Genomic DNA, 27210 nt, shown 5'->3' with positions numbered 1-27210 from the left:
CACCTGTGATTTTTTTACCAAAAATTAATAAACCAATTTTGTCATGCAGTAAAACGGTATTAATTTTTTTTTCTCTAAAACGAAGTACGATACGAAAAAAATACAAGAGGCAAAAAAGTTGTATTTTTAAATGCTTAATCAAACAACAAATATTAAAGTTGAAGAAAAGGCACAACACCCTGTATCTTTTAGGCTCCCGTTGTTCCCCTATTTAATGGCAGTGAATATTATAAAATCTATGAACTTAATACAATATTTGAACTAACTCTACTGCAATTCTTATAACTCAATAAACGACCATTAATTTTTTTTTCTAGAACCGACAGAAGCCTAAACACGAGCATCGGTGGTTTCTCTAGTGACGATAGCGACAGCGAAGATGAGATCAGTGACGCCTCAGAATCCGAGATGGACCTTGATAATTATTATTTCCTTCAGCCAGTACCAACTAGACAAAGAAGGGCTCTACTCCGAGCAGCTGGAGTGAGAAAAATCGACTCCCTAGAAAAGGACGAATGTCGAAATATTCGTTCTTCTAGGGAGTTTTGTGGCTGTGGTTGCAAAGGTTACTGTGATCCGGATACTTGTTCCTGTAGTCAAGCGGGAATAAAATGCCAGGTTTGTATAAATACTGAACAAGGGTTTTGGTTTTCAATGACATCTTGTGAAAAGCAAATTGTTATTCATGGTTGGATTGGGTTTATATTAAGATGAATGGAACAGAAAATAATGTTTGCTTTATGGCACCTAAAGTTGAGGGACCATGATGGCCATGAACCATTTCTTCCTTTTCTAGCATTAAAAAATATTTTCCATTCAACATGTATAATATACGAATAATATAAAAAGTAGATACAATCACTCAAGAGTAAAACAGCAATAGCTCAAAATAAATAATCAGGGATCTTAGAAGACAACTAAGCCCTGAAAGGTTGGAAGTTGGATTTACCTAACTGCCGAATCAACTAGAAAATTAGGAACACAGAACTCAGAAAAATGATTGTCTTAATTCCTTAATTTGCTGAGTTGTAACTATATAGCAGATTCAAATTAATATCATAAATAATATGTAACTGGAGAATTTAAACAAAAAACTGAATAGAATTTGGGCAGTCAATGTTATTTATCGAACTGAAAATTTGGAAGTTTTTTTTTCTGGAAGAAACTCCAGATGATATATTTAAACTCAGAACTTTGCTATTTGTACTGCTAATTTTTACCAATCCAAATATGAATTTAACACAAAAGCATGTATTGCGATGTAGTTTTTATATATTTACCCAATGCAATTAATCTGATTTACAAACAAATCAACCTAATATATATTTTTTCATCCAGGTTGATCGCTTAAACTTTCCCTGCGGCTGTACCAGGGACAACTGCGGAAATTCATCTGGCCGAATCGAATTCAATCCAGTCAGGGTCCGGACTCATTTCATCCATACACTGATGCGACTCGAATTAGAAAAGAAACAAGAGGAAGACATGCAAGAAAAAAGAGACCTCGCCTGGATGACAAACGAGCGACTAGTATCTCATAGCTATCATCATAACAAGGAGGACCACACCCAACAACATTGTAAAATAGATGTAAATAAATGTAGCGGTAGTCTATTAAGGGACATCAACCTCGGTGCTCACGTTGAAGTTGAAAATTGTGTACATAATGGTAGTTATACCAATTTGCACTATGGCGCACCCGGAGAGGGACCCGGGGGTCAGAATCAACCATTTTCTGAATTACCTGCGAGAGAGGACTCGCTTGATTTGTACACCTTTCGGGAAAGTTGCTACGGAGAAGAAAATGATAGGAAACAGGTTTGTGCCTCTTTAATAATACATTTAATTAATCTCCTTTCATTGTTTTCAATGTCTTGTATGTACTTGATGAATTGATAACAAAAATTAAAACTCTATTCTGTTCAAAGATTTGGTTCGTTCTCAACAATTGTCTTTGTATAATATTATTTCCAACATCAGAACATTTACATGTATATGTAATGAAAATAAAACAAAATGAGAAAATGATCTATATATATCTTATGTAACATAAATTTAAAACGTCTGTTAATAAGAAATCCTTATATAAAGAGGGTACAAAATGAATTGCGCCAAAAAATTTGACGTCACTATTGACATTACGCCAAATGTAATGCGTGATCTAAGGATTGAGCAATTAACGGAATGATTTAAAGATTTTTTTTGGTATATTTAGGAGACTTACCTTATTAAAATACCAATTTTTTTTTACAAAAAAAAACGAGAATTTATGTTACATATAGACGACCATTTTCCCTTCCCTTGCTTCTATTTACTTATGAACACATACTATGGCATTATCGAGGGCTATACACTCTTATATTGATCTAAAATTGATTGTATTGTTTTGGGTTGGATTGTATTGGATTTTACTAAATTTTTACTCTTTACTTAATTCAACATCAAAAATGAATAATACACTATGCGTCAAATATTAATGGTTTTCGAGATAAGTTAGTAAATAAGTATGATGTATTATAAGTCAATGAATAAGATGGTGCTCCACGTCATAACTCGCAGATTGTATCAAATTTCCTTGACAATAGATTTAAAAGGTACTGGATCAGAAATAGAGGTCCTGTCAGGTGGCCAGCCCAGTCACCTGACATAACACTGCTAGATTTTTTTTTGTGGGGATATTTGAAGGAATAAGTTTACCCTAAAGAGCTAAGAAATTTTAAATATTTAAAAAACAAAATTACACGTGCTTGTAGAGCAAGTCCAGAAGAACTCCACTGAGCTAATAAAACGAGTACGAGGTACGAGCTCTTCCAAAACTACTAGCTTTTTAATCGTTTTTAACTGTTTTAATAGTAGATTGAATAAAAATTAAATAATAATATCATAATAGCAATTATATCAAAAACCATTAATATTTGACTTATAGTGTATTATACATTTTTTTACAAAAATTAGTAAAATAAAGAGGGCGTCCTATTAAAAAAACTTACTTGACAATGAAAATTTTGTTTTTGAGACACTCTGTACATTTATCAATTCTGTCCCATCTGTGCACAACACTTTTTATCTTAACTTTTTTTCATATCACATACAGGGGCGAAAAACAATCGTGTGGAAATAGAGTTGGGACACCTTGTATAAACAGTTAGTGCATATTAATATAGAGGTATTATTTTAATATTTTGTGTATTTGTAATACAACCATTGAACAATAAGAAATTCACTGACAAGAAATTCCAAGTGAAAACCAGAATATATCATTAACTTTGATAGTTAATTAACCACCCACTTTTACCTAAAATTTATGGACTTTTGTCAAGTATGGCAACACTGCCGAATTCTTCATCAGCTTCATAGACTTCCAGTTCTTTCCCGCTTTTTTTTGTATATCATCTGGCCATCTTAGCTTGGGTTTGCTTTTGCTTCTCTTTCTTCTTTCTAGTTTCTATTACAAAATGATTTTCATCCATTTCTCATCATTTCACCCAATTTTTTTTTTGTTTTTTTGCAGTTTGTTCTATGACATCACTAGCTTTAGCTCTTATCCTGAGTTCCTCGTTTCTTTATCTATTTCTTAAGCTAATGCCTAGCATCGCACGTTGGCGAATTGGTAGTTCTTCTTCTTCTGCCTTCATATCCCCTGTGTTTCCTTAGGAAGAGTTCCCTCAGGAGACGGTTATAGTCTAAGTTGCATGGGCTATTCAACCAATTAGAGTATCCTTTAGTATAGTATGTTCCCTCGCCTGCGGCTTGTATCAGACTTGAAGAGTATTCACTTAGAGCACTGTTTTCTTTATTCTTACTTTCTTGTGTTGATCACCCACCCACGCCCCATTGTAAGGTGAGGTTAGAGATTCTCAACGTCGGGTAGTAGTCTGCTTCTCCCACGATGCATTCGGCACTACCCGACTTGGTTACCAGTATTAATAGGATTAACAAACCACCTTCTATGGGTGGAAAGTGGTCTGTAAACCGGTTTGGGAAAAAAGGAAAGGACAAAAAACAACCACGTGGTGACTGAGTGAAAACTGACGTAGAAGTATAGGGGTAGTTGTTATGCCCTTTCCTTTGTCATGTTGACTGTTTTGAGCCCGTATAATTTAACTGGTAGTACGTAGGCATCGTATATTTTACTTTTCAGATTTATTGGTATCTTTGGTTCTTTCAGATGATGATTCTCCTACTCCTGTCTTTGCTTAGCCTAACCACGGAGGAAGGATGCAGATATATATTATATTCTTCTACTAGTTAAAGTGTGTGGTTATCGATATTGACATTGATGTTTTTGTTGTTGGAGCTCATGAGGTTCGTTTCTAGTCCAACCTTCTATGACCCTTTCTTCAGTTCGCGTAGCATGGTCATAGGTTAGGTTTATTATGAGTGGGGTACCTTGTGTCCCTCCACTGCGATTCTAGCTCATGATCACAATGTCGTCGACGAATCCGAGATAACTCAAAAATTTTCTGTCTATGTGTAGTGCCTTATGTTGCCATGTCTTACACACGGCTTCTAATGCCAGGATAAATAATTTTGGAGAAATTAAATCGCCTTGTCTTACCCCTCTCTGTATGGGGATCTTTTCGGTTGTTATATTTTCGTCTTTAACATGTATTGTAGCACCCTTGTACATATCTTTAATAAGGTTTATATATCTTCAATCAATACTCGCATTACCTCCAGTACCGCCCAGGTTTTCACCGAATCGAAAGCTTTTTTGTATATTGGATACACATAAGGGTACATACCGTTTAAATGTGATTCTTTGTATTATAGACACATCGCACTTAACCTGTTCCACTGGCTGGTAGAAATCGAACTTTTTGTTGAGTCGATTGTTTATAATTTTGGTAAGATGCTTATGCAAAACGTAGTAAAAACTTTTTTTAGTAAAAAATATATTTTATTCAAATTTCAATGTATTTATTTCCACTACAGTTTTAGTATTTTAAAAAAAGGCACAAAAGCTTATATAACTAAAAGAATTTTCTCATAAAAGAACAATAAAATTCTAAGAAAGAACAAAAAAAAATAAAAACAAAGATAAAATATCATGTGCCTATACAGGGTATTTCAGAACTATGGGATCAAACTTCTACGGGTTATTCAGTGCAATGCTAGAAAACATTTGAGTATAGGGACCCATATCCGGAAAAGCATCACTATGGACCTAAGACACGTTAAAATTTAGAAAGACGATGAATTGCCTCAATAGGATTTAATGCTTTTAATTTTTGCCTTTTGTACATATCTTTACAACAATTGTTTAAAAATATCAATGTTTAAAAATTTTATAGGTGACAACATCAGCAACGTTGGTCTGTCAACGGATGGGCAGACTTTGTTCATGATTTGCTGTACAAGTACGTGATAATTTATCTCAGCGGTTTGGGCACCATTGGATTGCCAGATTTGGAGCAGTTTCTTGGCCTTCTAGGTCACCCGATTTAACGTCGATAGATTTTTTCCTGTGAAGACCTCCAAAGTCTTTGGTCTACGAAACTCCAGTAGAAACAAAATAACTTCATTGGACGAATTGTAGCAGCATTTGAAATCATTCAAAACGAGTATCAAATTTTTAGTCAACTCCGCTGAAATCATGTCTAACATTTAAATCGGTGTATTCAGATTGGAGGAGAAGACATTTTGAATAATTATTGTGATGATATCATGTAGAAAAGGCATAAATCCACTAAATACTATTTAGGCAATTTTTCTTTTTTTTTTTTATTTCAACGCGTCTTACAGCCGTAGAGATACTTAGGACACACTCCGGACAGGGCTCCCTATAGTAAAATGTTTTCTACTGTTGCACTGAATAACTCCTAGAAGTTTGATCCCATAGTTCTGAAACACCCTGTACTCATACAATACACAAAATTTTAAATGAGGACTGTCAGAATAATATGTTACACAAATTTAAGAATTGTAAAGACAGTTAAAAATGCCATACTAATTTAATGTATCCTCCAGGACTTCTTGTACAGAGTAATATGCCGTATCAATAGGGCCTTTATTACATTTTTAAATTTTCTGATGCCCAAATTTTCATAGCTGTTTGGTAAATTATTTAGCATCTTTGCTGCTATATATTTAAAGCTTTTTTGAAAGAATGTATATTGATGCCTAGAATATAATTTAAAATTTCTTTTTTGTCTAGTGCAGAAGTCTGCAAATGTAAACCGGTCTGTTTTTATATGTGAATATAAGAGATGCCAGTACATATAATTAACAGTACAGTTAAGAGTTTGAACTGCTTAAAAAGGAACCACGCAGGTGCCTGTCTCTGGACTTTTGCTAAGTTGGTTGTACTTTAATTAACTTGATTATTATGGGTTTTCGGACTATGAGAATTTGGCCCAATCGTAACATTTTTGAGAAGAATATAGTGCTGCTCTGCGTCCACTAAGTTTTGAGAGACTCTGTACATCATTTTTATTTATATTACCATCAGATAGCCCAATTTTGTTATTTTTTGGTAAGATTTGGCTTGACCTGTTAATCTCTATGGTACGTAATTTTTATTTATGCATTTCGATTTATTACTTTAGTTGTACTTTTGATTGCCTGTCTAATAAATTATTGGTCAAAACAATTTTTTTTTAAGTGGGCGAAAGTTACGTTGAATCTGGGAAACATTGTCCCGTGCATGTTAATTAGGCCTTTGGTTAATGTTACACATAAACATAGTTTAGGGTTAAATTAATTGTCGGTAAATAGAAAAATACTGGCAATGTTTCAAATAAATAATAAACTGAAAAAATGCAAAACTTACAACCAAAAAAATTATTTGATTAATGACATCTATTGCAAATATTCAATACCTAAGAACCTAAACAAAAATACTTATGGTTACATAGATACAAAAGTTCAGAATACATTTTAACCTAATGCTTTGCTAAAAATATCCTCTGTATATACTAAAATGTACACTTATTTTTCAGCAAAATTGTTAAAAATGTCTAAAACTTTGTTCTGATTTCTCTTAGACACCATTTTTGGCTCATTAACTTTCATACTGACGTCTCTCCAACTGTACAAAAATGCGCCACCTCCAAAATTTAATTCCTTTTTCCATGCAGTCTACTGTGGGTCCTTTTTCTGAAATCTTGACGATTTTTTCAGAATATTGGTTGGCATTGTAACCAACACAAAATAGCCTAGGTTTAAATTTGCACGACTTGGTCTCTCAATCTTAGAATTTTGAATAACCTCAATATTCTCATCTGCAAGCAGATCACTGATTTGTTTTGATTCAGATTCTAAATCATTCTTATCTAAGGAGCTCTTAGAAGAGCTTGCAGACATGTCGTTTTGGCTTAGCAAATAAATATGCTCCGAAGCATGCTCCTATTCTTAGTTTCCGAATATTCTGCACGTTTTGCCTCTATCTGTTATAAGAAAGCTGAACCCATCATACCTTTATTCAGTTCAGTCAAGTTTTTTGTTAAGCGATCAAGTAACATTTGCTTAGTTAAAAGATAGATCCCAAATTTTAAAACCAGAAATTAGATTCTGGCTTTTATTTATTTCTAGATTTCGAATTAGTTTTTTAAGTAAGTGGTAGAAACAAATCATGAAAATCACTGGAACCAGCTTTTGACTCTCTCCACTGGATTAAGATATTTCGCCAAGCTCTTTTTAACGGCGCACAAAATGCCACATCCAATGGTTGGGTAATATGGGTTGTGTTTGACGGTAATTATACAAATCTTATATTATTTTACTCACATAGTTGAAGAACCCGGGCGCTGATGTGCCTATTAAAATACAAGTCCTTCTTCGGTTTTCAGTTTCAGAAAAAAAATGATATTCAAACCAATCTTCAAATGTGCTTCCTTCAAACCACCCACTCTTGAAGCGGATGGGCTTTTTTGAGGGTTATTTTCTGTCGAAGTAGTCCAGAGATGCTCGGCCTTGAATACAACATAACGAGCAAGGCATTTCCCTTCTGCATTGTTGTAAAGCATAACACAAGTGGCACTTTGGTAAAATTGCATGTTTTTTCAACATGCTTAGCTGCTCTTTTACAAATGACTTTTTTGTTTCCTGGGTCGTTTAACTTAAGTTGGTCTCATCGAAATTCCAGATTTATGAGGATGGAATGTTTTCTATAGCTAAGTTTTCCATATAGTTATTCAATTTAGCTTCAGAAACTTCTGCTCGAAATCTCTTGGTATTGGAACTAATGCATGGGGCTAAGTTTAATAGCCCCATGGGGCTTGACGCATCAAGTAAGAGTTTGTCCACTCATAACCAGGCAGATTATTTTTGAACAATGAAATATGGGATTACTATCTGGGCTAAGTAAGCTTTAGAAGCTAACCAAAAGTCCATTGCAACTACAGGAAAACCGAAGACTTAATAAGATGTTGTTCTAAAGCAGATTCTTCCGCATCCAAAAAAACTCTAGATCGGCAGATATTTTTTGAGTGTTTGCCCTTTAATTTATTTTTGTATGGAGACATCCGACCTGATATGATTTCTTATAAGCATACTTCCAGTTTTTCAGACGTATAATTTGCATAGGGTCTTGAACGAAGGTATTTTTTAGGTATCGAGGCATTATTAACCATCCTGAAATAAAAGTTAATTAACCCGGGCCAATGTTACCCTTAATCATATTCTGCCGCCCAACAAGAAAAATTAATATAAGTAAAAAATATGTTACGCTCTATTTCATAGTCAACTATAACGCTAATAAACTTATCGAGTTACTAGAACTTTCCTAACAATTATTGGCGCCCATGAAAGTTTCAATGCGTTATGTATTGATTAAAAATCGACTTGTCGGCTTCAAGATCACCTCTCGACTAAAAAACAGGCGGTCGTTGTTTTTACGGCTTTTAAGGGAAGTATAGAAATGCCCTCTATCGACTGGATTTTACACCATAGAGTTATTGTTTACTTTCTTGGCGCTATTTTGAAATTAATCTTTTTTCCTTATTTGGGCCAAAGTTGTCCACAAAGGATCAATGTTTCCCCATTTGACGGTACATGTAAAATCTCTAAAACTAACGCTATGCCATCGAATTCATGCCCCATTTTAAACCTTAATTAAAAGAAATTACAAAAATTATATTAACCAACTTTACGATCACCATCAACGCAATATTTTAGATACTATCAAAAACACTAAGACACACTTTTCTACTTTTTTAGCTGAATTCTTTAATTTACAGCAGCAGCACTCGGCGTCGATCTCTGCGGCTCCTACGGGCGGCCACCAGGGGAGCTACCCCCCGCCGCACCCCTTCGATCCCCGCGGATTCCCTAGTGGAAATGGGGGAGATATGCACCACCACCCTCTCATCCACCACCAGCCCCACCACCACCAGCAACAGCATACGTTCGTCGTCGCGACGCAACAACCGGGAGGAGCAGGAGTGGGTGGCTGCGCGACGCCCGCCGTCTCCTCTAACGAATCTTCATCATCTGCCGCCCCCGTCGCCCCCACACCAACCCCTTATCCCGTCACCTCCCACCACTCCAACGCATCATCGGCATCGGGGCCGAATCAATACGCGCAGTTCAGCCACTCGGGGGTGTTCGGGGAGTTTGCGAACTCGACCGGAAGTCCGGGGAACATGTTCGGTCCGTACACGGGCATCTATGGTAAGTAATTAATATGGTAATGAACTAGTTATTAGGTTTGCAAGGGGGTTATTTGGCTTTTTATTTCCTTTTTACGGTGTTATGGGTATAGTGAGCAAATGATACGTTTGCAGATTAGCTTTGAGTAAAATATATATCTGAGGATAATTATTTATTTTCAGACCACATTTTAACATATACGGAAATCTTAAAGTTGAGATTGTCCAATAAAGTAATGCCAAGCGACCGGTAAAGATAAGAACCTGGGATCCGTAGCCGCTTACCGATCTCGACCAATTCTCCCTGAAAACCACGGTTTTTTGTCCCTAAACTCACTAATAACCTCTTTTATGATATTCATGAATGCTCTATTCAATCTCGTCGACATTACACCCTTTCCAATATTTGTTTGCTATAATCTGATCATGTTGCATATCATTTCGAACGTCGAATACTTCAGCACTATTAAATTATAGTCTATTTCAAAAATGTAGAGAGTAATAAAAAAGGGGGTACAAAGTAAAGGGGTACAGAGTGGTTCTCCAATAATGTATGCCACTTCCATATATTGCAGTGCAAAATTAATTCTTTTTACGGAGTTCAGGTAGTACCAACCGGGTTTGGGTCGGTTTATGAGCTTTTTCTATTGTTACCCATCGACTAAATATTGAAAATGATACGACAAAGACGTGTAGGCAACAAGGGTATGATAATATAAATTAAACCAAGTATTATACATATATAGAGTGATTGACGAGCGATGGTACGTTATTATGGGCCATTTTTCTGTTATTGGTTATTTTAATACACAGTTAAAATAGTTTTAATTTAATATACCACATTTTTATACCTAAGTAGTGATATTTTAGAAATGAGTACCTATTTTCGCGTAATTAGATAATTTTAAACATTTTTGTTTTGTAAATTACTTAATTAGAAAGTATGAAAATATTACAACGGTTTAATAAATGACAGTGACATTTTTATAGTATCACCATTATAATAAACTTAATTTAAAAAAAAAGCGAAACAGTATTATTTACTACTTAAATGACGTTTTCCATGGCAATGTATTCAAATAATAGCAAAAACATGTGGAAAATTAAACACATTGTATCTATACTCTATTTCAGAAGTGTATAGAGCAATAAACTGGGGAATTCCGTTCTGTTTGGCTATATTTCGTGGTAGTTCATAGGCGCAGGTACTTATAATATTTATGAATTTAATTTTCACGGATTAAATGCCTTTATTTTGAAAGAGATTAAATACTAAATAAATACTTCTAATCCTTTTGTATAGGTACCTATCTTTTAACGCTTTGTAACATGCAAAAATGGGGTCAGGTAATATATACAGACTATAAATACTTTTAAATCATATTTTAAACGTTAGTAGTCACTGCTACGCTGTAGTGTAATCACAATATTATTATCCCAATATTTAAAAAATGGAGGTATTCAGTCCAACGAAAAGATGTACTAAAAATTCTCCACTATCGCTGAGTGAAAAAGCTATTATTTTAAATGTACATGATTGCATAAAACACGATTACCCTAGTTTTACTGTGCAAGAAATTGTTGAAAAATGTTCTCGAATGAGTGGAATTGGAAAGTCCACCATTTTCAAATTGTTGCGGGAAAGAAAAGTAGCAGGTCAAGTGGAATCTCCCAAGCAAAAGCCAGGACGACCTACAAAAGTCCTTGATGAAAATGCTAAATGTATAATTCGAAGAAAAGTTCACTCTTTTTATTTTAAAAAGGAAATACCCACCCTAGACAAAATTTTAATGGAGCTTGGCCGAGATGACAGTATTCCGTTGATAAGTAGAAAACTTTTATGGAAAACTTAAAAAAATATGGATTTTGCCTGGGAAAAGCATAACCGCAAAGCACTTTTACTGGAGAGCGACGAAATTGTTTGTTGGAGACGACAATACTTGAGAAGTATCAAGCAGTACCGCAGGGAGCAAAAGAAAGTTTTTTATCTTGATGAGACGTGGATTAACGAAGGTTATATAGTCCAAAAAATGTGGCAAGACAAAAATATAACCAGTGCTCGCCAAGCTTTCATAGAAGGCCTGTCTACGGGTATTAAAGTACCTTCGGGAAAAGGAAAAAGACTTATAATCACACATATTGGAAGCGAAGAGGGATTTTTAAAAGAAGGTCTGCTAACCTTTGCGTCGACTCGCACAGGAGATTACCATGAAGACATGAACTCAGACGTTTTCGAGGACTATTTTGGTGAAATGATAAAATTTCTTCCGGCTAATTCGGTGGTGGTTATGGATAACGCAAGCTATCATTCACGGCGAATAGAGAAGACGCCAACTTCAAGTTGGAGAAAGCAAGAAATTATCGATTGGCTGACTGCAAAAGGTATTGCGTTTGAAGCAAATTTGATAAAAAAAGAACTGCTGGCAATAGCAAACTTACACAAAACTCGTTTCATGAAATACGCCGTGGAAGATATAGCCGAAAAATATAATATAACTGTACTGCGCTTACCGCCATATCATTGCGAACTAAATCCTATAGAACTGATATGGGCGCAGGTAAAAGGATTTGTAGCAAGACAAAACACGACTTTTAAAATGAAAGATGTTAAGCTACTGTTTGATCAAGCCATTACGGAAGCGACACCAGAGAATTGGCGAAAAGCAGTCCAGCATGTAATTAAGCAAGAGGACAAAATCAAGATCCCACGATCTTGACAACCTCATCGATCAGACAGTCGATCCTTTAATTATAATGTCAAGAGGTGATGACAGTTCGTCAGATGACGAAGAAGACTACAATCTATTATAATTTAAAATTGTTATACACTGTTCAAAAAGTGCCAGATCCAAAAGTGACATTTTCAACTGTTTTACTCTACATATTATGTTCAATAAATTTGTGAAAAAAATATATTATTCCATTTAAACAAAAGTAACTTCTAACTCTAAAATAAAATAGCATTTAAGTACATTAATTATAAGGTAAAAAACAAGTCCCAGTTGCACGCCTTTGGCGAACCGTTTTCAATGTTTATCAGTGGGTAACAATGGGCAAAACTCATAAATTGACCCAAAACCGGGTGGCACTACCTGCAATCAACGAAAAGAAAGAATTTTACATTGAAACTAATACCCAACTAAGGTAGTGGCATAAAATATTGGTGGATCACCAGGTACCACTTTTGCATACCTAATGAGGTTTTATTGCTCTACACACTTCTGAAATAGAGTATAGTTACCAATAAATAAAAAAAGCTTATTTATACTACAAAATACCTCGTTAGTTATAGGTAAAAGGAACAAATAGAAAATATAATTATAGGAAATTTTCGAAATGACTACCATTATTCTCTCAACATTTATAAGATCGTTTTTTAAATATTTTCGCCGACGTAGCTCTTGGTTACTGTTTACTGGTCTTGCATATACTCTTTCCTATATATTACTTGATAAATAAAAGTCACGGCGTGTCAAATCTGGCGATCTCGCCGGCCAATCCCATGGTCCTATACGCCTAAACCATCTATGATCAAACATGTCGCACAGCTCTCTTGTTACACTGTTTGCACAGTGAGGCGGGGCTCCAGCAAGTTGAAACTAACAAGTACAAAATATTGCAATGTCAGATTCTCGAAAAAATCGAAGGAATAGTAAGGCACCACTAAGCCAGCAACTTGATGTCTCCTTTTTGACTTTTATCGGATCAACTAAGCCTTCAGGATATAAACAGATTCAAGAATAGTATCCTGATAATACCATAGTAATTTAAACTTTTAAATTAACTAATAAGCAATAACAATCTTAATAGTAATATCTCCCTAAATACTTAATTAAATTTAATTTTACACAGCATTGAGTTACAGTATCACAAAACAAATACCTATGACATATATAGTTCTAGGAACTTAAGTTTTTCAGTCTATTTCTAAATTGTAACAAATTCGTCGCCAAGAGATCCAGGTTAAAATCATTACAATGCAAATTATTTCAACTTAACTTATACCAGTTTTTACCATTCCAGCCAAAGCGGAGTTCTGGTAATAATTTGTTTTGCAATATAAAATAAAAAAGAGATCATGATTTATAAGTCTCCGTGCAGGTCCATTAACTAATTAATACATTAGGTAACATAATTTTAGAAAGAATATTTGGAGAATTTGAAAAGTTTGTTAATATTCTTAAATAATGCTAAAATGTCAGACATAGTACGGCTTTTTTCAAGTTCTGGAATGTTAAAATGAGATGGGGCTAATGTGTGGTTGTGGTTCGCAATTTGGAACCGAGTTTTATAACATAAAAACCTTAAAAATGTATTCTGGATTTTCTCAAGTCGACTCCTTTTTGATTCTTCTAATTCTAATATTCCACAACACTTTCATTTTCTCTATAGTTCTCTTCTAATATTACTAGTTTTTAACAAACTGCATTTAAAGCTATAACAAGTATTTAATTTTTACAGGCAGCTTCGCTCAAACCCACCAATCAATCACCACTTTCGACCAGTACACCAACGACAGTTACCCGCCAGCAGTAGAATCAAAAGAAAATCAGTACACCAACCTGAACAATGTCGGGGCCAATTCTAAATTAGAATCGTTTTGTGACCACTTGTTAAATAATCGTTACTCATACGCTGGTTACGAGGAATCAACTTATGCCATCTTGAATAGCGACGAGGCCACCCAAGATGGCACCGAAAAAACTGACGATAACGCAGTTCATTTGACCAATAATGAAACTAAAAGTGGTACCGTTGATGGTACTAATAGTGGCAATCCCAAGGATTGCGACGAGAATTTCGGTGAAATTATTAAGAAATCTATAGTAGAAACGGTTTCTGTATAAATTTAGGCTATTTATTAGATGATATACTGTAAGTTATTATTATTGAGAATTATTATTACGTTCCATATATTTAATTATTATTAATATTATTAAGAAAGTGTATAAATAATGGTTTATATAAAAAAGTAGGGAAACTAGAAGAAGTGTTTTAAAATAAATGTTGTGAAAAATAAAACGTTATTTTTCTATCTTCGTTTTTGTTTGTTTCGTTTAGTCTTTCTTATTTTTACGTATTGTAGATTACATCACTTCCAGTTATAATATAGTAGCTATAGCCATTCGTCAACTACTACTTTTTACTCTGGAGGTGCTGCTTTGACTAAGTATTTTTTTGGGGCATACCTGGCTGTATTTGTGATAACTCCTACGAAAGCCTATTTGAACAACAAAATTTCGATTACCTAATATTGCTGTCATATGGTAGATTAAGTCTGCAATTAGCATCAGACTGAGATGTTTGATATTGGTAAGATATATGTAGGTATTCGCCAGCAGGGATAGTAATGCCACCAAGCCAGCAACTTCGTGTCTCCTTTTTTGACTTTTGGGTCATCCGAAGTGCACAAATACCATCTGGTCGACCCTTGATTCAGCTGAAGAATTCTTGGATACATTATATTTACCAGCTCATGCATCATGATCATGTTATTTTAAAAAATAGGTTAATCGGGGTACTTCGTAAATCGGAAAGCAAAAAAAGTACGGGTGATATCTGTAACACGTGTTATTGCTTATTGAATTGACAATCAGAAAATAATAGGAAAGGCAAAAATACTTCACCTATAAGAGTAAACAACCGATTTGAATATTCAGTAGAAAGTACCTCCAATTATGGAGGAACAATCAAACATCTATACTAGCATAAGCTATTTATTTCAAAAGCTTTCAATGAATCCAATTTCAACCACTTCTGACAGACATGAAAGACTCTATTGGGTCTTGGATCAAAGTTATGTCCTGACTTTAGAATGTGGTTCGCGAAAGGAGAATCGGTGTTTGTTATAAAAGTATTTTTATTTCTGTTAATGTGCCTGAGGTGTTCATTTCATACTCTGACCTCAAATGCCTTTGACCCGCGTAGCAAACTTGATATTCTACATGGGAACAATCAATTCGGTAAACACAAGATCTATGTATTACTGAAACTCTAGTTTTGGCGTTGACTAAGTGTTTCGCTAAGCCGTTCTTTATTCTAAAACATATATTCGGCTTCAATTCATTAGAGTGAAAACACTTAATAACACTGGACGAGACATTCTCAAATAGACTAAAGAACGGTATGTTTTAGAGGTTTCTGCAGTTTGCGTCGAAAGCAGTGATTTATTCAGTTTTTTAGGTAGGTGTTTGTTGTATAACCTTTTGATTGTATGGAGAGCGTAACCATTATTAGAAGACACTTGAAGGACACTCTGAAGCTACATTTTTCTTTTTTTTCTTCTTTGGTTTTTTAGCAGCCTCGCCTTGAAGAAGCCAATAAGCAGATATACGTGTCAGCAAGTATCATCTTTCCTTTTTCTGCTTCCCGATTTAAGGAGTATACCTTATTCCGTCCTAGATGCGCTAGACAAAAAAAATCTGCATTATACTGTTGTTCGTATTCGCATCTGTATGCATTTAATCTACTATTATCATCATTTTTATGAGACTTTCTTACACAAGTTGGAAAATTTTTTAAATGCTACTGGCATGAATGCGTTAAAAAATATGATTGGTTGGTTTTGAACTGCATTTCTAAAAGTTGTATATCTAATGTTAGTTAGTTTTGTATTATGCGCATACTAAACAGTCTTAAGTATTAAAGAAAAGTTGGGTTTAAAATGGAGTCGAATCCGGTTTTTTGTGAAATTGGTCTAATTTCTATTAAATAAGAAGGTGCTGAAGCACAAAAAAAGGTATGCATGACTGACAGACATCTAAGTATGAGAGAATCCAGAGTTTTAGCATTTCTTTGTAACAGGCTACAGACGACTTCGCCACATGATAGCTGTATCTAGAAGCTTAGATTAACAACGTCATGTAGATTTAGACACATTAATTTATATATAGGTAAGTTTAACGAAACATTATCTGAAACGTTCTAGGACTGAAAAATATGGAATCAGATCTAATAAGGAACATGAAGCATAAATGTGAAGCACAAAGAGGCTTAATGCTGGCAAATTAAAATTGTTGTCAGATGAAATAGAAAATATGGATCGACGTAACCAGCGAAAGTGACCAACCAACTATCCAATGTAAAAATTGAATTAGTAATCAGCCATTAAAGAACCGCTGCAGTATGGGATCAGGCCTAAGCGTTTTCTCAATGGAGTGTAATCTTATCCAGATATTGAATGTACAGTATAGCAAACGGCTCTCTAGTAAATTTTGTTAATTTATCTTGATTTTACCCAAAATAAGGCTTGTTTTTCTTTTGACCTCTTTGATAGATATTTTCCTTCGACAATCGTGGGCCCACAGGTAATCTACAAATGTAATATTATTCTATTCCCAGTTTGTACTAGGGACACAGAAGTTGGTTTAAATTTTAAGTTGCGTAAAATGTTTTTTAAAGAGAATTCTGATGGAAATAGCAAGAGAAAAATAAGAGTATACTGGTAATCCCAATTTCTTAAATTAAATCGAATTTTTCATGGGCCTATTGTGAAAAATGCGTATACAAATCGTACCAAAAAGTGTGACGTGTGTCTTATATCAATTGTTAATTCCCACTTTTCAGAAATTGCCGCTCTTCGCTTTTTGATAATAAATTCAAGTGGTAAAAAGTCCATTGGATATTAACTTTTCCTCATCCTTAATTTATTTAAATAACAAAGAGACAAAAGAATCGATGGGTTAAATCCAAATCCATTGGACGTCCATACAGTTGCAAAACACTATCATTAAACAGTACTACCTTAGTTCTCATTTTAAACACATACATTGGAATTGTCCAATTTCTAATGAATGAATAATGAATCCCGAAAAATAGGAGTCCAGTGGCTATTCATTTCTGTTTGTCCAACCGTTTTTAATTTTTTTTCAATCCATGGGCTTGAAATTTACCTACACCCATAGTATGTCCTAGGCATTTTTTAATAGTAACGTCTGATAGAGCTATAAAAACATGAGTCTAAAAAAATCTCTCCATTGGACTAAGGTCAACTTACTATACTTTTCGAAACATCTTCTGAAAGGCCAATGAAACCCCATTGGATAAAACAATTTAAGATCCATTGGCTTGTACAAAATTATCATCCAGAGGATGTCCATAATTAATCCATGGACATTTCGATCTATTTTAGACCAATGCAGGACATACATTGGAGGATGTGTGCTGTTTGGTTTATCATAGCGAAAGGATAAGTTTAACTGCAATACAGTCGTATCAATATGCTCGGACAGCAGAGCTGCCATTAAGGCTATCAGGCCCGCAAAGGTAAGCTCCAAGCTTGTACTGAAAAAACTGGTGCAGGTTGGCTGCAGGGTCCAGCTCGTCTAGATACCTGGCCACGCAGGCCATGCAGGTAATGAGGAAGCGGACTCTCTTGCCAGACTGGGATCCGCGAATGTGCCGATGGGGCCGGAACCCATAGTTGGTATCGCCAAATGCGTTGCGGTCGCGTCAATGAAGGGTCTGCTGGACAAGTGGACCCACCGAAGATGGACTGAGTCCCCTGGTATGAGACAGGCCAAAGCGCACATAGGTGGGCCCTCTGCCTGTCTCACCAAAAATCTACTACGCCTAAAAAGACGCGAAATTCGGCTAGTGACAGGTCTTTTAACCGGTCACTGGCACTTAAGAAGCCATCTCCATACTATCGGTATTGCGGACAACCCGGAATGCCGATGGTGCTGTGAGGAGGATGAAACCGTTGACTATGTAGTCGGGGAGTGCCCAGCACTTACGCGCACCAGGTTCAAATACTTGGGTAACACTTTCAGTGTACCGAGTGACTTTAAGTCCTTCAGACCAGAGAGCCTTATCGGTTTCTCTAATACCGTTGGGCTCTGGTAACCCCCGGTGGGGCATGACTGGTCCATTAGGAGACCTATATGCACAACTGCCTTGGCAGCCCCCTGTTTCTTCAATTCAATTCAATGATAAGTTTTTTTATGCAATAGAAAAACTTTCTGAAGAACTTTCAATCCTTTCAAAAAATCCAACATCCAATAAAAGTGAAATGCAATCTCTTAATTCAGATTATAGTGGTTTACATTTATTTGTTTTACTGACCTTAAAAAAAAACATGATCGACGATCGTACTGCCCTCTATAAAAATCGAATTAAAGCTAATAGGCCTTTACAGTTTAAAGATATCTGTATTTTCGCCATTTTTATGTAATCTTCAGCGCCATGTTATACGAGTTGAAAAAATATTAATTTATAAAAACTTCACCAGTCTAAGTCGATAAACGATTGCATCACGTTTTCATTCCCGAGCTTTACAAGGACACTGTTAAGAATATAAGTGTTGAAATTAGTGTTTTGTGAGTTAAGCATTGAAAACAAAATGTTGGAACCTTTGCTCAGTCAACTAAATAGCATGAGAGTGGTGTTGGCCAGTAGCTCTAAGCAACGTGCTAATTTATTAAGCAGTATGGTAAGAGATGGCGCTATATTATCGAATTTTTCATTTGATCATACATTGCACTAGAATATAATGATGTTTTAGACGGTCATGTTAATTACTAATTATAGGATAGTATGCAGTCACGCTTCTTACTTATCGAAACACAGATATAGTTCTATGTACATAAGCTGGACTTTATATAGCAAAAGTGAAATAGATATTTAAATATATACATTTTGTCGAGTAGCTATGAAATAATTATAAATTTTGCAAATGAAAATATATAAAATTTATATATTGATCTTCATGATCTTCAGATCTTCAGATCGGATAATATCCAATTTAATGGTTAGCAAAATCGTTGCACTACATGTGGTAAGAATTTAGTTGGATTATGGATTAGTCAGAAATTTTAAAAAATCTGCTGGATAAAATAAAAGAAACATCATATAAAATCCACAAGTTGTGATGTTAAATGTAATTTAATTATTAAATGTTTCACATCTAACACAAGCTGCTCTAAAAAGTTTCGCAAAACTTGTAGAAAGAGTAAATCATGTCACCTACAATACAATAAAAAAAGGACTATTTCTACAGGAGAATTAAGGCAAATAGATTACCAAACAAGCAAAATATTCATATACTTTGAAAGACAACCATTAGATTATTGGTCGCTGCTAGTCCTGTCATTTGAAACCATTAACCATTGTCTGAGGCTGTGGTTTCCGATATGTTACCTGAGTGCAGTTCTCAACCCAATTTGGCATTGAAGTCCCGTAGTAAAATGAGAATGTCTAGTTTTGAGATAGTACTGATCCTTTGGCTGATCATAGAAAGAGTCTTTGTCAATCTCATCTTTTTGTTCTGCAAATAGTTTTGCCATTTTTTATTTCATCCTAAAATAGCAAATTCATTCGATTACTGGCTTAAATCATATTATCTGTCCTACCAATCGTTCTCTTACTACGAAGCCTATCCCGCATTTATGTCGCCTGTGTTGATTGTCGCTAGAGAATATTAAGCTGCGTCCACACCGAGTCGACACTGTCGATCGACTACGTCTATCGACGTTGTCGACTTAGTGTGTACGTTGCAATCGACGAAGTCGATCGACTAATTTTGTCGATCGATTTGTTTTCCATCGCTTGTCGGTAAACATGAAAGAGCAGTCGATTAACTTTAGTGTGTAGACGTGTTTTCGTTACGACGTTCGACATTCGACAAAGTGTTAAAGTAGGAGTAGGTACTCAGTGACGTCTTGCCTTGTTGACATCGTGACCGTGTGTTTTCGTTAAAGAAATAGAATGGGAACAAGCTCATAGCCTTTATTGAAGCATACAAACTAAAAACAAATCTATGGGATTCTAAAACCAAAAACTATAAGAACAGGAACTTGAGGCACGATGCCTTTATGGAAATTGGTAAAGAATTTAACATCGAGAAGGAAGCGGTAGAACAAAAAATTAAAAATCTTCAAAGTCAATTTGCAAGAGAAGTAAGAAAAATAAAGGACGGCAAGAAATCTGGCTCTGGTACGGAGGATGTGTATAAAAGTAAATGGTTTGCTTTTGAAAGTATGAAATTTTTACTAGACAAAAATAAGCTCAGGGAGATGTTGGATTTACAGGTACGTAGACTTTGAGAGCTTATCTATGTATTTTTATTTTTAAGCGACAGGTTGTTTAGAATACTGTTACGCCTTTAACATATTTCGTATTGCCAAGGAACTTCTACTTCGGGTGTCATAAAATAGTCTCTTAATATGTTTTTCACTTGTTGCGCCTGCACTGCACTTCTTCTGGGTATTCTGGGTAAATCTGCTAAGCCAGGCTAATTACCATTATCATTTCTCCAAGCTCCTGGAATAACGTCAGTTGAATCAGAGCAGTCAGAATCAAATGTTCCAGGTGAATTATAAATGTTCTTAGATGCACTTTTTCTAAGAAAGTTGTGCAAGTAACATCCTGCTAACGTTACCTTTCAGGCGGTTTGAGGTTCCAATAGTAATAGTTTGCGAAATATTCTAAATTAATTAGATATTAAGCCAAACACATTTTCTGATATTCTTTGAGCTCTGCTGAGGCGGTAATTAAATACTCTTTCACTAGAACCTTTAGTGTGACTTCCTGAATATGGTTTTATTATGTTTGTTGACAAAGAAAATGCGTCGTCTGCAACAAAAACATATGGGCTTATTAGATCACTATTTGGGAATTGATTTTCTCCAGGTAAATGCATTTTATTGTCTTTTAGAAGCTTATTAAACGTAGTACTACTAAACACGCCTCCAACGGAAATGCGCCCTTGGCATCCAACATTAGCATAAATAAAATTGTAGTTTGCGTTGACTACGGCGAACAAAACAATACTAAAAAATCTTTTGTAATTGAAGAATTCACTGCCGCTATTTATTGGAGCCTGCAACGATATGTGTTTTCCATCCATAGCTCCGGCGCAGTTTGGAAAGTTCCAACGATTGTAATAATCCTCGGCAACGGCTTTCCATTCTGCTTCGTTTTTAGGCATCTGAAATTATAATTTAAAAAAATATATACCATTGCACCCGTATTCAAGGCTCAATATGCTTATGTCATCTTTTTTTAAATCATCTATAAAATTACTAGCATTGTATCTAGTTCTACTTTGAAGACTTGGTCGAACCCAAAATCTTTTTTTGCGCGCAATTTTTCTTTTTTAGTCACGATAATAATATACGCGGCACAAGCAATAATTACGTCTTCTTCGTCGAATATGTTGATTTGACTGATCGACAAACATTTGTGTCGACTCTGATGTGGACAGATGCAGTTTTTGTCGCTTGTTGATCAACAATGTCGATCGACAGTGTCAACTCAGTGTGGACGTCGCTTTACTAACTGACTGATATTGAGGTTCCTTTTGTTGGGCGACCGAATTTCCTGTAGTGTTGTGATGTCGATGTTTTGTTTCTCTATCTGCTCGATGCCTCTGATCTAAACCAGCTAAGCACATTCCTGGTTCCAATATGCTTGGTCGCTGCTTAAGTCGTCTTCGGATATGCGTCGTTTTACCAGGCTTTCCAGAAGGTCATTTAAGAGTTTAGCGATACAATATAAAAACGATCATTTAAACAAAGCATATGGTATGACAGTATTGTAAGCCTACCCTTAAATCTTATATTGATTTTAAATTATCTGATAACTTATATTGTGGACATCTGATCTAAAATTAATTTTATTGTATACAAGAGACTTATCTTTAAGAATCTTATGATATAAGCAAAGCATATGTATATAGCTGTCGTTATTGTGCCATCTTAAGCCATCCAGATTCAATGTAAGCTATACTGATATAATTATACTTTCTGATTCGACAGGTGAAACGCAGATGACAGCAGTCTTGTAGTTTTTGAATACGATGAACAACCTGCGAAGTAATGCAAAGTCCGTAAACTACATCGCAAAAGTTAGGTTGGGACAAAGCAAATTATTCGCAAAGGGTTGTTTTCGATTGCCGATTTAATACATGCTAATGTTGAAATATGAATCTTAGATAAATAGAAAGTAGACTTTTTGGAGTTATGTTGGAATTATGTTAATATGCTTTGTATATCTTAATACACGCATATGTGTTGCTCTAAATTACTCTCTATAACTTGTTTTCCCAAAAACAATAACATCAGAGTTGAAGGAGTTTAAGATTAAACTGTGCTTCTTAGATAGGTTATTATATAGTTATATATATGTTACTAAGTCATAATTAATTGCAGAAATCGCCTGTAAAAAATTAATATAAAGCTGCATGTCGTCAGCATAGAAGTGTCTGCTAGAAGACTAAAAAGCACTTTTAAAGAAGATCGTATACAAATTAAATATAAAAGAACCTAGTATGGAACCCTGAGGGATGCCTTTAAGAACCTGCTTGTTCTCTGTTGAACAGATAGTTTTTTAGCAGTAATGCTGTATTATTAGAGAGGCCTACATAATGAAATATAGAGCGCATTACCCCAGGAGTGAGGTAAGGCGCTTTGGTAAAGTCCAGAAATACTAATGCAGTTAACTTATTTTTATCAGTACTAGTATTGGTCTACGAGTGCATTTTTGAAACCTGATTGATAACGAGGAACAATTATAATTTCTGTTAGATATGTAGATAACTGTCTATGCAAAATAAACTCAAGAATCTCGGATAATGTGAAATGTTTATCTACGAATACATATAGAGCGTAGTTGCTGCAAAGACTCATATCTCACTATCTTAGGACTTGGAATAATCACCGCTTTTTCCCACACAGAGGGAAACATAGTATTGTCGCGTTTTACTGTTCATTAAATTTGAATTAAGACAATCGAAAACAGTCAACTAATTTCATTACACCCTTCCTTACTACTAAACACGATCACTTGCGACTACTAAAAATATTTATTTTTACTGTACTTATTTATGTCCGATTTAAATCTCGCGCCACTATTTAGAAGTTTACTGCACTGAACGCAGCTTTTTATATACTCGGCTGACCATTCCGGAAGTTTCGCTGACCTTCGAGACGTCGTGCGGTGTGCCACTTGCGTCATTCCAGAATGACAAAGAATAAGCTGGTTTCTCGGTGTTTACAATATTGTTAATCACTTAGGCTATATAGTGTAAAAGTGTAAAATAAATGCTAGACACACATTTAATGTTTTTATATTAATTCCGTTAGGTCCCGTTCTCCCGTCTTCGGATTGGGGTAATAAGTATAATGTTGAAAAACGGAAACTTCCTCAATTTTTCTATTCTGTGCCTCTGTAGACTGATTAAAAGGTCGTTGAAAACATTCTGGGAATATTTCGGTAGGACATAACATGGATTTCTATTTTAATGACCTGATATATCCGTGGATATTCTGCGACTATAAAGTATTGTCGCGTTGATTGAAAGAGTTCAGAAAACTTAAACTCTTTCAGTCAACGATTGTAGTAAAATTGATACAAGCAAATATATATATAACATTCATATAATTTTGTTGAATTGCTAGAGATTTTCTGCAATATGCCTTTTTTTGTATGGTAAATTTTGGTAAAAATTGTGATATTTTTCTACCCACGCTTTTCCCCTTTAAGCCTCAATGTTTTGTATAGCGTTTGTTTGGGAGAAATACGGTAAATGAGGTTTATTGAAGATCCATCTTAATTGTAATGACCTAAAGCAGACAGAAATGTTGAAAATATTAAAGCACATAGAGAGTTTTATTTAACCCAGCAATTTAATTCTTCACCAAAACCACATTAGATATCTTATTTGTTTGTGAATTCGTAAGTGGTATTTAATATATTGTTAATATTGAATACATATGATTTTTAGAAACTAAAGTTCGACATCGTGTCCTCTGATTATGAGGAAAACCTGAACCCAAGAGACCATACTTTCTCGGATTTTGTTGAAAAAACTGCTTTAGGGAAACTAAATGACGTTCATGAAAAACTGAAAACCGACTCGAGACCTCCAGACCTAATAATTGCTTCTGACACCATGGTGACTTGTAACGGAAAGATGTATGGTAAACCAAGAACTAAAGAAGAGGCCATAGCTACTATAACTGAGTAATTAAATTCCTTTTAATGTTTTTGATTGTTTTTTTAAGTCCAGTTGGGAATTTTCAAAATCGTCCCTTTTTAGCCTAACCCAACAAGACCTCCCAAATAGCGTATACACAGGGGTAGTGATTTGGTACAAAAACAAAATCCACAAATTTACAGAAGTGACCACCGTGTACATGGCCCCTTTAACCGACAAAGAAATATTATCGTACGTTGAAACTGGAGAGCCCATGTAAGTTTATCCTTTTGACTCACTGAAAAAAGATCTTTTACAATCAAAAAATAGGTATAAGTTACACTTAATGTTAATTAGAATATTAGATTGATGTAAGCAGTTTTTAGCCTTGAAAATAAAATACGCGTGTCTTAAAATTTGAATATATTTCTTATAATAAATAAATAAATAAATAAATAAATAAATAATGGCTTTATTTGTACTTTTCAATAGTGTACATAGGCGAAGTCTAGCCAAAGGCTAATCTACTTTTGCGAGTTAGAATTAAGCTAAATTCACTTAGCTAATTGCTTTTTAATCCAAAATTGTATCGTTTTTAGGGGAAAAGCTGGAGGATATGGAATACAAGGGCTTGCCAGCACATTCGTTACCAGAATCGAAGGGGACTTTAACAACGTGATCGGATTACCACTTTGCCGATTAGCATTTACACTTAAGAGAATTGTTACTGGCTCCACCTAAATACATTTCCTATGCGTATCTTATAACTTCCTTTAAAAACTTACTACAAAATAAATAACAATGATAAATTCCTTTCACCACTTTCAAATTAATTAGTTCTTCAGCCTACACCATCAAGTTTTCACACTTAATTTCCCTGAGAATGTTAATTAAACCTTAAAAGAGAAAAAAAAATCGAAAACTGTCCCACATGGTTTACAGTAAATAAAGCAATAGGATATTGCGTGAAGATTAAATTAGTCTTTCGATATTCCCACATGGCAAAAATGCATCATTGTTTATAAATCTTAAGCGAAATAACAGTCGAAAGTTATGAGAAATGGATTGTCTAAATAATTTTAATTAAAAGAATATTGCGATAAATAAATGAGAATAGTGTTTGCGCGTTTTTTTAAAGGCGATGTGAATTCGTTTTGAAATTAAAGAAATTTTGTAATTGGAACGCTATTGTTAAGAAAATGTTAATAACGTAAAAACCGAAAACTTGTCATGAGTAAATCAAGCAGGATTTTTATAATTGCATTTCCTACATACTAAAACTTCTTATGAGAACTAGGATCTTGATCCATTCAAAATATGTGAATTAAACTCCCGAATAAAAACCCGATTAAATAACTCTCTCGTAAAATATATATAACAATACTTTCCAATTTGAGTTAGCTCATATCCCAAGATCAGAAAAATAGGCTTCAATGACTAAGTTCCTAATAAAATTGAGAAAAAAAAGCAAAACCTATTCTAAACTATCTATTGAAGTCTACCGGTTTTTTTACAGATAATTTAATTTTTTGCTTTGACACTTATAGTAGAGGAGGTTCTTAGAATTTAAAGTTCTAGATTTGATCCAGCAGCTGCAGCAACTGCTATCCATTAAAACGTAATAAAGGAGAGTTGATCCAGATAATTCATAGCGTCTAGTCTTGAAAAGTGGTACTATAAATCACATCAATAAATTCATGCAAATTACAGATAATAGTATTACACAAGTCAATATAAATAATACAGACGTAATAAAAATTCTCAGTAACGAATAAGTCACGCTGAAGATTAAATAAAAAAATAATTTCTTTTAATCGTGCACTACAAACAGATCTATTATATTAAACCAAAATTAGAGCTTATGTACTTAAAGGAATTAAAAGCCTGAATAAGGAAAAATTCTTTTAGGTTACTAAAAGCATTCGCTCAAGTAGGATTAAATAAGGTTAACACTATCTGGATGAAAATGAGAGAATTTTAGTTTCTGTAAAAGAATATGATTGAAGACACAGCCCTGTACATTTGTCATATCAAATGTAGGGAAACGTATCTGAATGCTCTCAAAACACGTGAAAATATGAGTTGTTTGTGTACTTGAAGTCGTAGATCCACCATTGCGCAAACTTCCTTAGTTTGGTTGTTGAGTTTTTTTTTATAAAATTTAGAAAATATAGTAAGTATTAATGTAGGCCTGTAGTATGATGATTCATTCCTCGAGCCCGTGTTCTTGAACACAGAAATCACCTCAGCAACCTTCAGAACACTTGGAATCTGTAGTAATGCAAGAGTTAATTATATTGATTAGTCGATAAATTATGATATTTTTTCTTGATTTTATAATTTTAATGTTCAAGTTAAGGCTGTCTTTATTTTTGGTGTTCTCTGTAGCATCAATAATGCTCCTCAGGTCATTAAAGTTCATACTTACTACCAAAGGTGAAAACTATATTGTTCTATATTGCCCTCTGGGGATTGTGACTCCCTTTCTGTATGTAGGCATTATGAGCCTGTTGTTTTTCTCTAGAGATTTCTTGTCGACATCTTTTACGATAATTCTTGACCATCTTACTGGTAACAAGGTACCATTTGCTGTGTTGATAGCTGCAAGAGTTTGTAGCATATATTCAGTTTTAACATTCTACACCCAAAATAATATCTCACATTGATATTATTTTGCAAGATATACAGTGTGGTGACTTTAACTGG

At 34.6% G+C, this 27210-nt stretch overlaps 2 protein-coding genes across 6 annotated transcripts in view; both read left to right on the top strand.

Moving 5' to 3' along the window:
* The window catches only part of LOC126745841 (uncharacterized), a 101037-nt gene extending 86412 nt beyond the window's left edge, over positions 1–14625 (top strand). For 4 of the 5 annotated variants that reach the window (XM_050453863.1, XM_050453862.1, XM_050453860.1 and 1 more), the window contains exons 4-7: positions 318–618; positions 1339–1818; positions 9180–9612; positions 14052–14625. In XM_050453863.1, the coding sequence (XP_050309820.1) occupies positions 318–618; positions 1339–1818; positions 9180–9612; positions 14052–14437 (1600 nt within the window). In that variant the 3' untranslated portion in view covers positions 14438–14625. Of the gene's footprint in view, positions 1–317; positions 619–1338; positions 1819–9159; positions 9613–14051 lie in introns of all 5 variants that reach the window. The other variant, XM_050453864.1, reaches the window with a different exon arrangement.
* Positions 14626–18797: 4172 nt separating this feature from the next.
* On the top strand, positions 18798–25316 carry LOC126745846 (dTTP/UTP pyrophosphatase). Its single transcript, XM_050453873.1, has 4 exons — positions 18798–19020; positions 24313–24551; positions 24628–24780; positions 25104–25316. The coding sequence occupies exons 1-4, from the start codon at positions 18931–18933 to the stop codon at positions 25243–25245; spliced, it is 624 nt and encodes a 207-aa protein (XP_050309830.1). The 5' UTR covers positions 18798–18930; the 3' UTR covers positions 25246–25316.
* Positions 25317–27210: the final 1894 nt, after the last annotated feature.

This window comes from Anthonomus grandis, chromosome 16 (genome assembly GCF_022605725.1).
Source record: "Anthonomus grandis grandis chromosome 16, icAntGran1.3, whole genome shotgun sequence".
In the NCBI taxonomy this organism is placed as follows: domain Eukaryota; kingdom Metazoa; phylum Arthropoda; class Insecta; order Coleoptera; family Curculionidae; genus Anthonomus; species Anthonomus grandis.
This window is presented reverse-complemented; position numbering and strand designations above follow the sequence as displayed.